A 16,262-nucleotide genomic window follows, 5' to 3' on the forward strand; every position below is an offset into this window, starting at 1 on the left:
TTGTATATTACAACCTTGAACGTAAGACTATTCATGCACAGGACCATGATTACTGGAAGAAATGTAACTGATTGGAAAAATCAGTTAAAGTTTTGCTCATCTTCAACAAGTTTGGGTGAGCCTGTGCACACTGTAGCCTCAGATTCCTGTTTTCGGCAGACAGGAGTGTATCCCAATGTGATCTTCTGCTGTTGCAGCCCATCCACCTCAGGGTAGTTTCTGAAATACTCAAACTAGCTTGCCTAGCACCAACAACCATGCCAGGGTCAGGATCACTGAGATCAGGGTAACTGAAGCTCTGATCCTCTATCTGTATGATTTTATGCATTGTGGAGCTGCCATATAATTGGCTATACATATTCCTATATAAACCTATGTGAATGAGCAGGTTTATATAGGGATATATATATATATATACACACAACGATCAGCCATAACATTTCATCCACTTGCCTAATATTGTGTAGATTTCCTCTTGAGCCACCAGAACAGCCCTGGCCCGTCGAGGCAAAGACCTCTGAAGGTGTGCTGTGGTATCTGGCACCAAGACATTAGCAGCAGATCCTGTAAGTCCTGTAAGTTGGGAGGTGGAGCCTCCATAGATTAAACTTGTTTGTCCAGCACATCCCACAGATGCTCGATCAGATTGAGATCAGAGAAATTTAGAGACCAAATCAACACCTTGAATTCTTTGTCATGTTCCTCAAACCATTCCTGACCAGTTTTTGCAGTGTGGCAGGGTGCATAATCCAGCTGAAAGAGGCCACTGCCATTAGGGAATACCATTGCCATGAAGAAGTGTACTTGGTCTACAACAATGTTTAGGTAGGTGTTACGTGTGAAAGTAACATCCACATGAATGCCAGGACCCAAGGTTTTCCAGCAGAACACTGCTCAGAGCATCACACTTCCTCTGCTGGCTTGCCTTCTTCCCATAGTGCATCCTGGTGCCATTTCTTCCACAGGTAAATCACACACATACACACAGCCGTCCATATGATGTGAAAGAAAATATGATTCATCAGACCAGGCCACCTTCTTCTATTGGTTCAGTTCATAATACTTTACAAAAGACATTCTAGTGACATTCATTCTGTTTTAAAAGTCTCTAAACCTGAGAATATATTCTGCAATTATGACACATCAGCACTGATGTGAGAGACTGTATCCAGAACTGATTTCTTCAATGGCCCTCTTCCCCTTTGACTTCATCTGATTTCCCTCCTCTCCCTACATGGCCAAGCAAAGCCCTGCTACATTTACAATGCAAACTACAGTAGCTCTGTCACTGTGGCACACTAAAACACTACATAAAGACATAATGGAGCTAACAGTGTACAGCTAGATTGGCCGAGTTGGCTCACTGCAGTGCCCGCTGACCAGAATTTTCCTCCTATTACTCAAATAAGCCACAGAATGAGAAACGAATGCCACATAATCATAGAGCTGGTGAACTGGAAATTAATAAACGGTAAAACTCCAAGTTTTAATGTTACATTTGACTATGAGTCACTTGGACAAAAGAAAACAAGTTTTAAGACTACATACAGTGGCGAAAAACACATGCCGTGTTTACTATGACTGCATGACAAAATTGCAGGTGACGGTATGGCAAGTACTGAATTATATCTATTACACAGGGCCTTTTAGCTCAGTGGTAACAATTCAGAAATGCAGTCTCAGTAAACAAGAGAAATATGAAAGACATTTTATGAAAATCGGAAAACAGTTTAGGGTCAAGAGCCGCTGTTATCTTTAGAAGAGTTGCCATCAAGATCAAGAGATTCATTGTCATGTGCACAGTAAAAACGCCACGGTTTAGACCACACAATGAAATTCTTACTTGTTCTTAAGCTCTAAAATATTGCACAATGTAGATTGTTCCTGGAACAAATACTCCGCTGCACCCTCTCTGTAAAATTCTATTATTGAATATTGTAGGCAGGTTTGTTGTATCAATTATGTGTCATTGTAGTCTCGCTGTCATTACTAAGCATTTGCTCGGTCTATGCAAGAATTCCCCTCTAAGCATCACGGTTACTGCTGCATTGTGGGTTTTCCCTTTTGCACCGCATACTTAGGGTTGTATTCAGTCCATGTAAGTAAGTTCAAAGAAAAAAGTTAATATCTCTGCAGGGAAAATCTATATTTAATGTTGTACTACAAAAGGTGTTGATATTCCCGTTCATATTATTAAAAGCACCTGCACACATGTTTCATGTGTTTGAATTGCCAGGTTTTTCTTGCATAGGGTTTGGCAGGAGTTCTGTCCTTTAAGCATAAAAAATGAGGGTATAGAAAGTGTGAATTGATATAGCAGATATGTGTGTACATGGTGGCATGCCTTCCTGTGTGTATTACCACCATGCATCCAATTTTAACAGGATAGGTTCAAGATCAACCGAGATCCTGATCAGTATAAAAAGGCTACTGAAAATGAATGAATGAATGATTGTTCAAAAACACATATTGGTGTGTGATGGTCAGGTTCCCACATACTTCTGGCCCTACAGTATAGCATAAATATATAGTTTAGCTGACTTGACACATCACCTACCTGTTTGTATATTGCATGGCATATTGTGAATGCTATATATTGCAATATAATAATAATAATTAATAATTAAGCAATTTTGCGCCGTATTGTGCATGCCGACCATCTACAGTTCAGCTTTGTTACATGTTTGTTTGGTTTGCACACAATCGGGTCTCAGGGCCAAGCCCCATCCTGTTTAGCTGCCTGAATGGATTGTCAGTTAAGATCTGGCATGTGTTTGAGCTGGAGTAGGTGTGAAGACAGGCTGATCCTGATCACCCTGCATGGAGACACTAGCTTCATCTAGTGACTTGTCTGTTTCCTACTCAACCTTTACAAAAAATGTCAAATTAAATACCTAATGCAGAAAAGAGCATTGTAATAAGTAGGATTGTCACGATACTATAAACGTACCTTATGATACTATACCAGCTAAAGTATCACGATACCACGCGATAGTATGTTAGTTCCTAATTCAAATCTACAAAATGAACCAAATTTACAAAAAATACATAGATACAAATGAAAACAGACAAACTGAATTTTCCTCTGAATACTTTATTAATGAGAACGAATAACTGGCTTTTGGAAAAACTCAAGAACAATCATACGTACAGTTGGCAAGCAACTAACTCAATGTGCCACATATTTCATCTATTGTTCCCTAGAGCAATGAAATCATGCAAAAGGAAACTGTCCTCAGAATACTAAGAATGAACACATCATTAGGAATAAATAACTGAATTTGGAAACAACAAACGCTAAAAAATAAATAAATGTATAAAATTGGGAACATTAGCTCGCTTACTAGCAAACATGGCTAATTTTAGAATTTACACACAGTGGTTAGCATAAGGTTAGCTAGCTTCAGGTAATTTTAGAATTTACGCACAGCGGTGGGCATTATGTTAGCTCACTTTAGCTAATTTTAGTATTTTCACACAGCGGTTAGTGTAAAGTTAGCTCACTTACCAGCAAACAGGAAAAGATTAAGGTAAAGAATTTAAGTTATATGAAGTGTCACTAACCTTTGTGTATTCAAAGAGCAGTGAGATGTGTCGTTTTAGCAAAAATAGTACTAACTGCCGCACATACAACAATACTTACGGTACTACCGAATTGATGATACTAATGGTTTAAAAAATATGATGGCATCGGCGGTATTTTGAAGCTTTAGTATCATGATACTACCGTCGTACCGGTATACCGTGCAACCCTAGTAATAAGTTTCACCATCTTGGTATTGTCATGGCAATTCATTTGTAAATTTATCCACAAATCTTTGGACAGCATATTGGAAAAGATGTGATGTCCCCTATCACACAACAAGGAGATATATGAAGCCAACTTCCAAATCTTTTTGAACTGCTGTGTCATAGCATAACACAATCTGAGGGAAGCACTGCCCTTTTCTGCATACACGAGCTCAGAGACACCCACAATTAGTGCCTAGTGTTGCTCTCATTGACAAGGAAAAAAAAATAACGGCGTCCCTCCCATCACAAGTGTAATTTTGGTCTTGACTCCTGGCCACAGATGGCTGTGGCATTGTCAGGATTTGAACCTGCAACCTCCTGATGATAGGGCAAATGTATTTCTGCTGTGCAACTCAGGAGCCTTGAAAATATGTTTTTTTTGTGGTTGAAAATACTGTTTTAGTGTGCCTGGAAAGGCAAATGAGAGAAGAAAAAAATCTGTTACTGTGGACTAGATCTATGAAATGCCCCTTATATTACCCTCCAGTATAAAACGTCTGACTCTCAGCAAGCCAATAGTTGAAAGTGTTTATGATGCTGACTTTACATTACTCCACACAGCTCTGAAAGTCTGATGTGTTTCAGCACAGTCAACATGCTGTTCAGTATTTCCCAAGAATTGTCAAGACAAAAGCCATGGTGTGTTTGGACTTGTCTTCATCATAATAATTTAGTGGGAGTAATTATGTTTGCTCCGACACCAATCTTGCAGATCAAATCCCCAAATTTAAATCACAAGATTGTCTCTCTTATTCAAATAGTGATGTATATGATAATGAATCGCTGCACAGTATGAGAAAATATATATATTTTAAAAGGTTTCCAAAAAACGTATCCATTGTGTGTTACTACACCTTTATGGTGCCCAGATACTTGATGGCCTCATGCAACTATCCAGAAACAACTACAGTGGATATAAAAAAGTCTACACACCTCTGTTACATTGTTGTCATATGTAGGGAGCAATCAGTCCTTGCCAGAAATAGCTAAAGTTCTTTTAATGTTGCTGTGGTCCTCTTGGCACCTTCCCTGAACAGTTTCTCCTGATCATCTCATCAATTTTAGAGGGATGTCCTGTTCTTAATATCAACATTGTCATGCCATATTTTCTCCATTTGTTGATTATTGTCTTTACAGTGTTCCATGGTATATCCAGTGCCTTGGAGATTTTTTTGTAACCCTCTCCTGATTGATATTTTTCAGCAATGAGATCCTATACCTGCTTTGTAAGGGCTTTGTGGCCCATGGCGTTTCCAGTTGGATGTTACCAAGAAGATGTCAGGAAACTCCTATAGGAACAGTTGTACTTTATTTGGGGTTAATCGGTCACTTTAATTGATATCAAGTGTATTAGTATTTAACATGAATTTGAATGTGATTGGTTGATTCTGAACACTGGCACATTCCCAATTATAAAAGGGTGTTCCTACTTATGCAAGCTGGAATTTGGATGTTTTTTGTTCCCCCCCCCAAAAAAAACATTTCTGGGTGTTTGTCACTTGATATTTATATGATGTAATTTCACAATAAAGGTGAACAAAGGTTCTGACATGATTTAACTTTACATCACATTTTAACAGGAGTGTGTAGACTCTTTATATCCACCGTATACAGGCTTGGCAAGTAACGGAATACATGTAACGGTGTTACGTAGTCAGGATACAAAAAACTGGTAACTGTAATCCGTTACAGTTACGTCAAAAAACAAAGTAATCAGATTACAGGTACATTCTGTAAAAAATGGGAATCCTATCAGGATAACATTTTTTTCATTTAAAACCAAAGAAATGAATCTTATGACATAACACGATATAGACAGCTGCTTGATTATAGTTCTGGTTCTCTCTCGCCAGTCGTGGCTCACATGAGCAACCTCCAGGTGCATGCGCAAATATATTTTGTAAAAAATTTACATAAATTGTTCTCTGAAATGCTTTTGTGATGTAATGTTACCTAAAATAAGCTCTAAATAAAAGTATTTTAGATCATATTGCTTTTCTCATGACTTTATTTACATATGTGACCTTGAAGTAATCCAAAATTAATCAGATTGAATTACTTTTGTATTGTGATACTTGGATTACGTTACTAATGACATTTTTAATGAAATAATTTGTAACTGTAATGGAATACATTTTAAAGTAACCCTCCTGTCCCTGACTGTATATGTTTACCAAAAATTTCCATGTTTTATGTTTTATTCAGACATCCAGAATATGTAACAGCTTCCTCTATCCTTCTGTGTCTATGAAGCAGTTAAATCTAGTATTACTTAAACTAGGTATAAACTGCAACGGATGCCTGTTAATCGTTGATCAGTGAATGATCCCCAAAACCTATTACACAATATATACGCTACAATAAACCTATTTAATGATCTAAAGAATTCATGTAGATTAGATTCATGTAAATTCACTCACCAAAAATTAGTGAATTTATTGTAGCATAAATTCAGTTGAATTGAACCATGTTGCATTAATACCTCAAGAGGGTTAAATATGTCACTGGAAAAGTTGTGCTATCAGGCAGACACCAGCACATTCCTATGCATTACTAAAGACATGAATGTTTCCATTAGAATATGACAACAAAATTTATGTTGAGCATAATTTAATTTAAAATCTAATCCCACAGTGTTTCAGCAGCAAATGTGAAATGTTTGTGGAAATGTACAACATTTACACTGACAAGACTGACAAGAGCAACAGACTGTTTTTCCAGGCTTTTATTTACTGTAATTCTGCCCTGAACTCTGTACCTCCCCTTCCCTGACTAAAGAAAAGGAGGAAGCATTTGCACAGTTGCCTTTTTGGCAACTTTATCAGTGTGAATGCGTGACACGACATGCTTTGAACAGCACTGGATTTTAGCACAGCGTGACACTTTAGCTAAAAACATGCTACAGCTTTCTGTGGTAAGGAAGGAGGCACGTCATTGTGGCAGTTAAGCATACGGAAGGCTATCATTCCCTAACACACACAAACAGACACTCACACCACGTGCTGAGCTGACAGCGACTTGTGTGGTTGGATACTCCCATTCATGTCACAGCACAGGAAGCAGACACGTAATACGGAGAACATGACAGCTGACATACTTAAGCAGTTCTGAGATCATAGAAGTGCCCAACGCACTATTAAAGCACATGTGAGTCATATCGCACAGCTTCGCGTTTCACGTGGAAAAACTCTCTTGCGCATTGAGCTGACAAATCCGGATAGCATGCAAAAACATCTGTACATGGAGAAAATATATTATGATCTTTGCTACACTATGAACCGTGATAGTCAGGAACTATGGAGTTTCAGTTTCGCAATGGTGAGAACTGAGAAACAGAAACATTAAGCGAATGAAGTGAAGTGGCCTACCTCTCCAGCAGAGATCGGAAAGGGCCTTTTCTTCAGCTCCACACATTTCCTGAGCTTACAGATCTGATGACCAGTCTTTCGGTTTAAGCAGCAGCTGCACTGTCCACAGTTGATCTTGCGAAGACAAGGCACACATGCCCCACATCTCCTCCTCTTCTTTCTCTCTCTTCTCTGCTGAACTTGGGGTAAACGCTGGTGTAATTCTGCCTCCAGGAAGGAAGAAGCACCTGCTTCCTCGGGTCCTGGAGCCAGTACTGAACCCCCAGCCTCGGACTCATTGTCAAAAGAGGACTGGGTGCTCTCGGAGCTGCTCAACAGTTTATTTAGGAAATACGTTGCTGTTTGAGACTCACAGTCCAGGCTGGGCAGAGAGTTGCAATAAAAACCTGCGCTCAACGAGAGGAGTGACAGTGCTCCTTCATTCTTGTTGTACATCTCATCGTCGTTGTCATTCGCATCTTTGGTTTTCACATCCGCGTCATTCACATCTTTGGCTTTCGGGTCTAAGGTGCACTGGTGCTCTCTGTCCACCACTTGGGTAGGATCTGGAGTGTGCTGAAGCACACTGTGTGCTGATTCTTGAAGTAATTCATTTACAGGGGGCACCACAGAGACATCTGGCTGAGAAGAGTCTTTTGGAGTTATTTGAGGGTCAATATCATGTGACTGTGAAAGTGTGGATACTGTCAGGTCTGAGGTATTAAGTGTACAAACAAAGTCCACGTTAACGGTCGGGTCACATGAGTTCACAAGCAAATCACTCAATTCAGTGTGTGGCTGGTCAGTGTTCTGAATGGGCCCAGGGTTGTTTTCACTTTCTACCATTTCAGCGGTGACCTCTGTCTTCTCCTCCACCAACTTAGCAGCATTGAGAACAAGTGATTCTCTGTCCTCCTCTACTTTTGCTTCGTCAGAAACTGAGTTAAAGGTGGGATGCCCTCCGTTGGGAACAAGTGCCTCGTCTTGTCGGACATCACTTTTAGGGTCACAAAGATCTGGGTTTTTCATAGTATCCTGTTCCGTGGTCTCCTGGGCTTTGATGGTCTTTTTTGTGACCAGCCTCCTGGGAGACTTCACTTCCTGCAAGACAATCTGGGATAACTGACTACCTCGAAAGGACCTCCTCCTGCCAGCGAGGTCTGCAAACAGGCCATTTTGGGTCTGAGAGCTACGTGTGCACCTGATAGATCCTATAACGTTAAATGTATTATTGGTCTTGCTTGCTCTTCCTGTGACTGCTTTTTTGGTGTCCTTGCTGATGGCACGTCCCTGGATCACCCTGGTTGCTCGTTTCTTTGCTTTGGGCTTTCTGGTTACTGGATGCCGTTTACCTATTGTTGGCCCTCTGGGATTGCTTGAATTCCCTGCTCGCGTTTTACCAGTGGATGATTTCAACTTTTTAACATTTTGTTTTCTTGGAGGCTGTACTTTCTTTGGTCGTTTAACAGTATGAGGCATAGCTAAGAATCATGAGAGTGAGGGAGTTAAAAGATGAGTCAGCACACATGGGAAGTGGAGCTATAATAATTTTTAACTTGAAGATCTTTCATATGCGGAATTTGATCTTCCCTATTTATCGTCCAGTACAATAATTCCTTGGTATGTCTGTGGAAACGGTAAATATAATCATCATCTCATCCTGATAAACTGTTGCTATTATACTTGTTATTCAGATATTTATCTTAAAGCATGCTACTCAGTAACTTTTATAAATAACTCGTAGTAATAAATGTTTCATAATTACAGTACAACTAATGTAAAGAAGGTAGTGAGGAATAGATGCATGGACCTGCTGACAAGTCCTGGACGTTTAAGGTGTTAAAGGATGGATTGATTTTATTATTATGTATTATTGCATTATTAGTAGTAGTAGTATTAGTTTGTATTATTTTGTACCTTACATTGTATTATCACTGGAGTTAGTGTCAATTATGTGGTGCACTGAAGTGTTAGTGTAATAAATGTTGTGTGTAGTTCCTTAGTTTGTTAGTTACAATGTAACACAACAACATTTATAAAATGTAGTCCAAGTGGGTAAGAAATTAAATCTAAAAATATGATGATCTAAATATGATGTTGTTGTCGTTTTTAAAGTAAGTAAAACAGCATATCAACAATGCGGCTTAAGACATAGCTAACGCCCTAATGTGGCTGTCCATGAAGTGACACATTTCATGAAACTTTTCAATATTACATTTTGTATCATGTATATTTACTAAAACGATCATTTGTGTAAAGGTCATGTGGGTTTCCAATCCTTCGCTAACGCTGACAAGTAAATGTAGACTTGAGTAATGTAGACGAGCTGAAGTCGAAGCCCAGCTGAACGTTTACTAACTCGAGTAAACTAGCCTTAGCCAGCTAGCCCCTCGCTTATCCGTTACTGTTGCTACAAGCTCACCGCAGCGTCTAGTTACAACACTTCATCTCGCTTTAAAACCGTCTGAAATCGACTTTCTATATACAACATCACGGGGGAAAAATGAGCCAATACCCATAATGAACCGACACTGTTGTTGTGGCGTTACAGTAGTGAGTACACTTTAAAACCAGTTGAAATACTTTACATACCGGAGAGACAGTTGCAACGTCTGACCTGCTAATAATACTCCACGCCTGTAAAAGACGCCTGGTCCTTCAGCATTTTCACTTAGCGAACTGGCTAATTCGGTCGAATGACTATAAACTTGTCAATAAGTCCACTATAAACTTTTACTCATAACACTGCCATGCTGTCTCGGTGTAAAACATCGTAATAAACCGCACTTACACGAGAGCGTGTAGTGGAGCTCCACTCCCTCCGGCCTCAGGCAGCGGATCGGCTCTTTAACGCCCGCCGCCGGCTGCCGACAAAACGCGGAGTGGACTGCCATCACTAAACTCCCTCTGAAAACACGCTTTAACTTAACTATGTATGTAATGTAAAGATCAACGTTTTCTTAAACCAGGGCTGTAACCACATCCTGAACATTAGGGGGGAGACCAAACCATTTAGTGGGGTGATCTTTTTTAGTTCTCTGTGTAATAAAGGCCCAAATACATTATTTATATAGCATACAGTTGTGCCCAAAAAGTTTGCATACCCCTTGCAGAATCTGCTCAATCTTAATACTGTTATCAAAATAAGAGGGATCATAAAAAATCCCATGTTGTTTTTTATTATTTAGTACTGTCCTGAATAAGCTATTTCACATAACAGATGTTTACATATAGTCCACAAGATAAAGTAATAGCTGAATTTATTTTAAAAAATAAAATGAAAAAAAATTGTCCCGTTCAAAAGTTTACATATCCTGGATTCTTAATACTGTATGTCATTACCTGGATGATCCACGACTGTTTTTAGACACAGCTGGAGCTCCTGACAATTCAGGTAACATGGACCATTTTCTTAGAAATATTGATTTTCCCAGAGTTGACCCTCTATTGGCGTCTGAACTTGACAGCCCCATCACCTTAGATGAGATCATTAACTCGATCAATTCATTGCAATCTAAGAAATCACCTGGCCCGGACGGGTTTCCTTCCGAATTTTATAAGAAATTTCATGTTGCATTGGCCCCATTACTTCTGGCTGTATTCGAGGAATCCTTAGAAAGGTACGCTGCCAGAAACATTGAGACAAGCATCTATAACTCTGTTGCTTAAAGTTGGGAAGGATCCAGCATTATGTCATTCGTACAGACCTATTAGCCTCCTCAATGGTGATGTCAAGATTTTAGCCAAACTTTTGGCCTCTCGTTTAGAGGAGATTCTCCCTAGCATTATTTCAGAGGAGCAAACCGGATTTATAAGAGTACGGCATTCCTTTTCTAATATTCATACTCTTCTTAGTATTTTAGATTCAAAACAAAACAGCGACTCCTCTGAAGTGGTCATCTCTCTGGACGCAGAGAAGGCGTTTGATAGGATAGAATGGGAATATCTTTTTATAGTGCTAAAGAGGTTCGGCTTTGGGGATGGACTGATATCATGGATCCGTTTATTATATGTGGAACCGCAAGCTTCCATATATACCAACGATGCTAAATCTGACTATTTGACTTTGTTCCGGGGTACGCGCCAGGGTTGTCCTCTGTCCCCCTCATTTTTTGCCATAGCGATTGAGCCTCTCTCGATAACGCTTAGAACCCTTTCTGTATTTCAGGGTATAATCCGCAAAGAAATTGAACATAAATTAGCCCTGTATGCTGCTGATTTACTACTTTATGTTACAGATCCAATTGCATCTATTCCAGAGATAATACGCGTACTAAATGACTTTGGGAAATTTTCCGGGTATAAACTGAACCTACAAAAGAGTGAATGCTTACCCATAAACCAATCTGGCCAAAAAATAAAACCGACTGGAATACCTTTTCATTTGGAGGATTCAAAATTCTAATATCTCGGAGTTAATGTCACCTGTTCCTATTCTGCATTAATGGCGGCGAATTTTACACCCTTAATTTCATACATGAAGTCAGCCTTTCAAAGATGGGCACCTCTACCATTATCCCCTCTTGGTAGAATAAACAGGTAAAAATGAACATTCTTCCAAAATTCCTCTACCTTTTTCAGTCCATTCCTTTGTTTTTACCCAAATCTTTCTTCAAGAATATAGACTAATTAATCTCCTCTTTTATATGGGCAGGAAAAACTCCCAGGGTTTCCAAATTTTCACTTCAGAAGAGTTGACTAAGTGGTGGCCTCTCATTGCCCAATATCATGTATTATTATTGGGCGGCTAATATTCAGAAACTGGTGCTCTGGGTGCAGGCCCCCTCTCTTCCATGGTGCCACTTAGAAGCAAAGTCTGGTATTTCAACCTCCCTCCCTGCTATGGTGTTCTCCTCCCTTCCTATATCCCTTTCTCAACACACGGATAATCCAATAGTAAGTACCTCTCTAAAAATTTTCTATCAGTTTCGCCGTCCTTTTAAATCTATCTCGGCTTCAATCATGGCACCTATATGTAATAACCACCTCTTTCCCCCCTCCTTTATAGATTCCACATTCTCTTTTTGGGAAAAGAAGGGTCTGAAATGCTTTGAGGATCTTTTCATTAATAATGTGTTTGCAAACTTTTCTGAATTATCCTCGTCATTCAGCCTGCCTCCGTCTCACCTATTCCGTTTCTTACAAACTAGGCATTGTGTCTCCTGCCTATTGGCTGGTTTTCCCTCCTTACTGAAGAAATCTGCATGGGAAGAGGTGTTAAAGCTGAATCCTCATAAGGGTGGCATTATTTCACGGATATATGCAACGATCTGGTCTCAGGACGATTCTTACAATATCAAAACCATTAGTGCTTGGGAAGAGGAATTGGGCCTGGAGCTTGAGGATGATTACTGGGGCAGAGTGTTAGATAATATACGTACCGCCACGTCATGTGCTAGACTTAGTTTCATACAATTTAAAGTGGTCCATAGAGCTCACCTCTCTAGGAGTAAACTATCTAAAATATATCCCAATGTTCCTGACATGTGTGAAAAATGCAAACTTTTGCTCTGTAACCTCAGTCATATGTTTGCACTCTGTCCCAAACTGCAGAACTTTTGGAACTCTTTCTTCGAAACTATGTCCGACGTTCTTAAAATCAAACTGGATGTCTGCCCTTTAATTGCCATCTTTGGTGTTCCATCTCAGCGTCAGCCTCTGAACCATAAACAAGCTAGTGTTGTGGCTTTTGCATCGTTGCTTGCTCGGCGCAGAATATTGCTCTCTTGGACCTCTCCACAACCCCCCTCTAAATCTGGCTTAAATATTTAATGTTCTTTTTAAAACTTGAAAAAATCAAGTATAACATCAGAGGCAGGGGTGAATCATTTTTGGGAAAATGGCAACAGTTTATTACCTACTTCACTGATGTACGCACCCTGGAGGTGGATTGAGGAAAGGTAGACGGTAAATACTAATCATCTTACCCTCTTTTTTTCCCCTCTCTTTATTTATTTGTTTGTTTGTTTTTGTTTTTCTGGTTGTTTGTTTGTTGTTGTTTTTTTGTTTCCCCCTTTCTTTTGGTTTTGGCTGTGATTATTTTGTTGGGGTTGTTGGATGGGGTGTTATAATATGTAAAATGCAATTTTCCAATAAAAATTCTATGATAAAAAAGGTGGAAACATTCACTGATGCTCAAGAAGGTAACACACTACATTAAGAGCCAGGGGGGTGTAAACTTTTGAACAGGATTAGTGGTGTAAATTGTTATATAGTGTCTGAAGGGCAGTACTAAATGGAAAAAAAAGATCTTTAAATAAAATAATAATTTACACTTTTATTAAGAATCAAGTGCATGTAAACTTTTGAACGGGGTAAATTTTTTTTTTTTTTTTTTAGAAATTCAGCTATTATCTTGTTTTGTGGACTACATGTAAACATCTGTTATGTGAAATAGCTTATTCAGGACAGTACTAAATAAAAAACAACATGGGATTTTTATGATGCCTTTTATTTTGTTAACAGTATTAAGATTTCGATTCTGCAAGGGGTGTGCAAACTTTTGTTCACAACTGTATACAATGCAAGACCATTATAATTAGGCCCAAAATAACTACAGTAACGTCAGTGTGTATTACAATACAAAAACAAGTTCGATTTGATGGTTTATTATATTTCAGATTTACTCACTCTCTACCCCAGGTAGGCCTTTCATCTCATTATGCACAGATATAGTGAATAATATGTTCCAAACTGTAGAGCAGACCAATTATGAATGACAAAACTTCCACTGTGTTTATACTGCTTTTTTTCCTGTTCCTGTCAGTTTAGCCTCTTTTTCTGCTGTCCCAAAGAAAAAAAATATATAATTTGATTGTCTTTATTGTCATAATGTCTCTGTAAAACGACATGACTGTGTCAGCTAGCCAGACAAATGACTTAAACAAAATGATTTACTCACCCTCAAGCTGTTCCAAACCTGTATGTGTTACGCTCCCGCCGGCAGATGGCGCTGCGGCGTCAAAGCGCAAAGACTGCTGCAGAACGCGCACGTGCACGAGACTCTTAATTTACTCCAGGTGTCTGTATTTTAGTTTGACTATGTTGGTTATTTAAACCCCTCGTTTTGCTGTACACGGGGCGCAGTATTATCCGTTAATAAGTAAGTGAAAGGTGAATGCGTTAGTATGCTAAGCGGTCTTGGTTTCATGTCCTGTTCAGTTTCCTGCTTTGCATCCAGTTTCTCATTTTCCTGTCGAGACTGCGTTTTCCTTGTTTATTGATTTACGTGTAAAATAAAGATGTTCATCTGCACGTGCTCCCGCCTCTCCTCCCTGTGTCGTAACAAAATGTAGATAATTCATCTAAAACAATAACTTTTAAAAAAAAACTCTCTACAGCACTAAGAAACATTATTTTTGCCAGTCCCAGACCACTACAACTACACTTTACCCTGAAATATAATAATTAATAGTACTTAACCTGTTTAATATCACAAGAGTGAAACCTATGTCATTCATTATTTTCATGTATTCATCTTCCATAACTGCTTTATCCTGGTAGGTTTGTGGTGGATCTGAAGTGCAAGGCCTGGGCATTCACCCTGGATGGGAAGCCAGTCTATCACAGGAAACCATTCACAGACACTTTAGTGTGGCCAATCCACCTACAGGCATGTTTTTGGACAGTGGGAGGAAACCGAAGAACCCAGAGGAAACCCACTCAGACACTGGATCAAACCAGGAACTCTGAAGCTGTGAGGCAGTGATGCTATACACTTTGCAAGCATGCTGCCTAGCATCCACTATAGGCTATTTGATTTCCCCACATTCATTCAACCCTCTTACTTGCTCATCTTCACCCTTTATGAAATATTTGAATTATTCCACAAGTCACATGTTTTACAGGAAGTTGTAGCATCCAAATTTCCTGAAGATCATGGGAGGAAGAAAAGTACCTCCTCTAATTTTTTCTCTCTCTCTTTATTTTCAGTTATGTGACATTGACTAATGAGGTCACAATGAAAGTGCCAAAATTATAGATTGAAAGTATTTATTTTATTTTTTTCAACTAAGCAAATCATTATAAAGTCTTAAATGTCATCATGCTATTAACATGCTAGTTAACCTAATTTTAGATAATAATAATTATTATTAATGTTATTAGTAATATTAGAATGATTATTTTTATTAGTGTTCAGACTAGTATTGTTTATACAGATAATTATTAAAAAGATTATGGGTAATCATACTATTACAGTATGTTAAGAGTTATTGTTGTAGATCTTCAACATTTATATCTGTCATTATAGATTGCATTTGACACATAATCAAGAATCCTGAGAAGCAACATCAGATGCACTTTAATAATTTTTCTTGAAAGCCCAATGACTGCCAATAAAGAAATGCTAAATGTTTCAAGATTTTGTGTATCAGCACACAAATCTGCAAGTATAAACAGATAGCATAGGAAATTCCCAATATGATGTCCACAGTAGGCAGGCTGAGGTCAAATCCAGAAAATCTAACATAATGACACATGCAACAAGGCCGTATATAAACTAAATTAATGAAAAAAAAGTTATGTTGTTCTTTGTTACAGCAATGCATGCTTTTATTCAATATCTGTTGCATAAAATTCATTTAGGTTTTCTTGACCTTGACCTGACCTAGAATTCTCCTTTTAAACACTAGCATTTTGCACACACTCATAAAAGCAAACCATGTTTAAAATGCCAGAGAAGGTATTATGCAAACAGAGCATTAGGCCAACTTTTAGATTACACTAGAGATTGCAGTAGCCTAAATGATAATATAATAATATATAATAATATATAATAATTATAACAATAATATGATAAAATATGACAAAACATTTTTATCAAAGATTTCATGAGCAGTGAAATGCAAATATCAATAAATCTGCTGATATTAACTTTCAATACAATTAAAATTAAGTTTCTTGGTGTGTTCTATGTATTTGTTATAATTTTGGAATAATAATAGTACATAATATTATACAATATAATGTTTTATTATTATTGTTGTTGTTGTTTTGTTGTTGTTGTTGTTATCTTAGCATTAAATTGCAGTTTAATCATAAAACTAAAATGGTTAAAACCATGCTTTTACACTGACGGTCAATTGCCGCTTACTAATGACGTAATACTTATGCGACAGAAAG

General features: G+C 38.4%; 1 protein-coding gene across 8 annotated transcripts in view; it reads right to left on the reverse strand.

The window, feature by feature from the left end:
* Positions 1–10,151, reverse strand: part of LOC128605531 (eukaryotic translation initiation factor 4E) — a 57,635-nt gene extending 47,484 nt beyond the window's left edge. For 3 of the 8 annotated variants that reach the window (XM_053621052.1, XM_053621049.1, XM_053621058.1), the window contains exons 1-2: positions 9,732–10,151; positions 7,161–8,765 (exon numbers count right to left, since the gene is read on the reverse strand). In XM_053621052.1, coding sequence (XP_053477027.1) covers positions 7,161–8,618 — 1,458 coding nt within the window. In that variant the 5' untranslated portion in view covers positions 8,619–8,765; positions 9,732–10,151. Of the gene's footprint in view, positions 1–7,160; positions 8,766–9,731 lie in introns of those variants that run through there. The other 5 variants (XM_053621050.1, XM_053621051.1, XM_053621056.1 and 2 more) reach the window with 5 other exon arrangements.
* Positions 10,152–16,262: the final 6,111 nt, after the last annotated feature.

Source organism: Ictalurus furcatus, chromosome 3 (genome assembly GCF_023375685.1).
Source record: "Ictalurus furcatus strain D&B chromosome 3, Billie_1.0, whole genome shotgun sequence".
Lineage (NCBI taxonomy): Eukaryota > Metazoa > Chordata > Actinopteri > Siluriformes > Ictaluridae > Ictalurus > Ictalurus furcatus.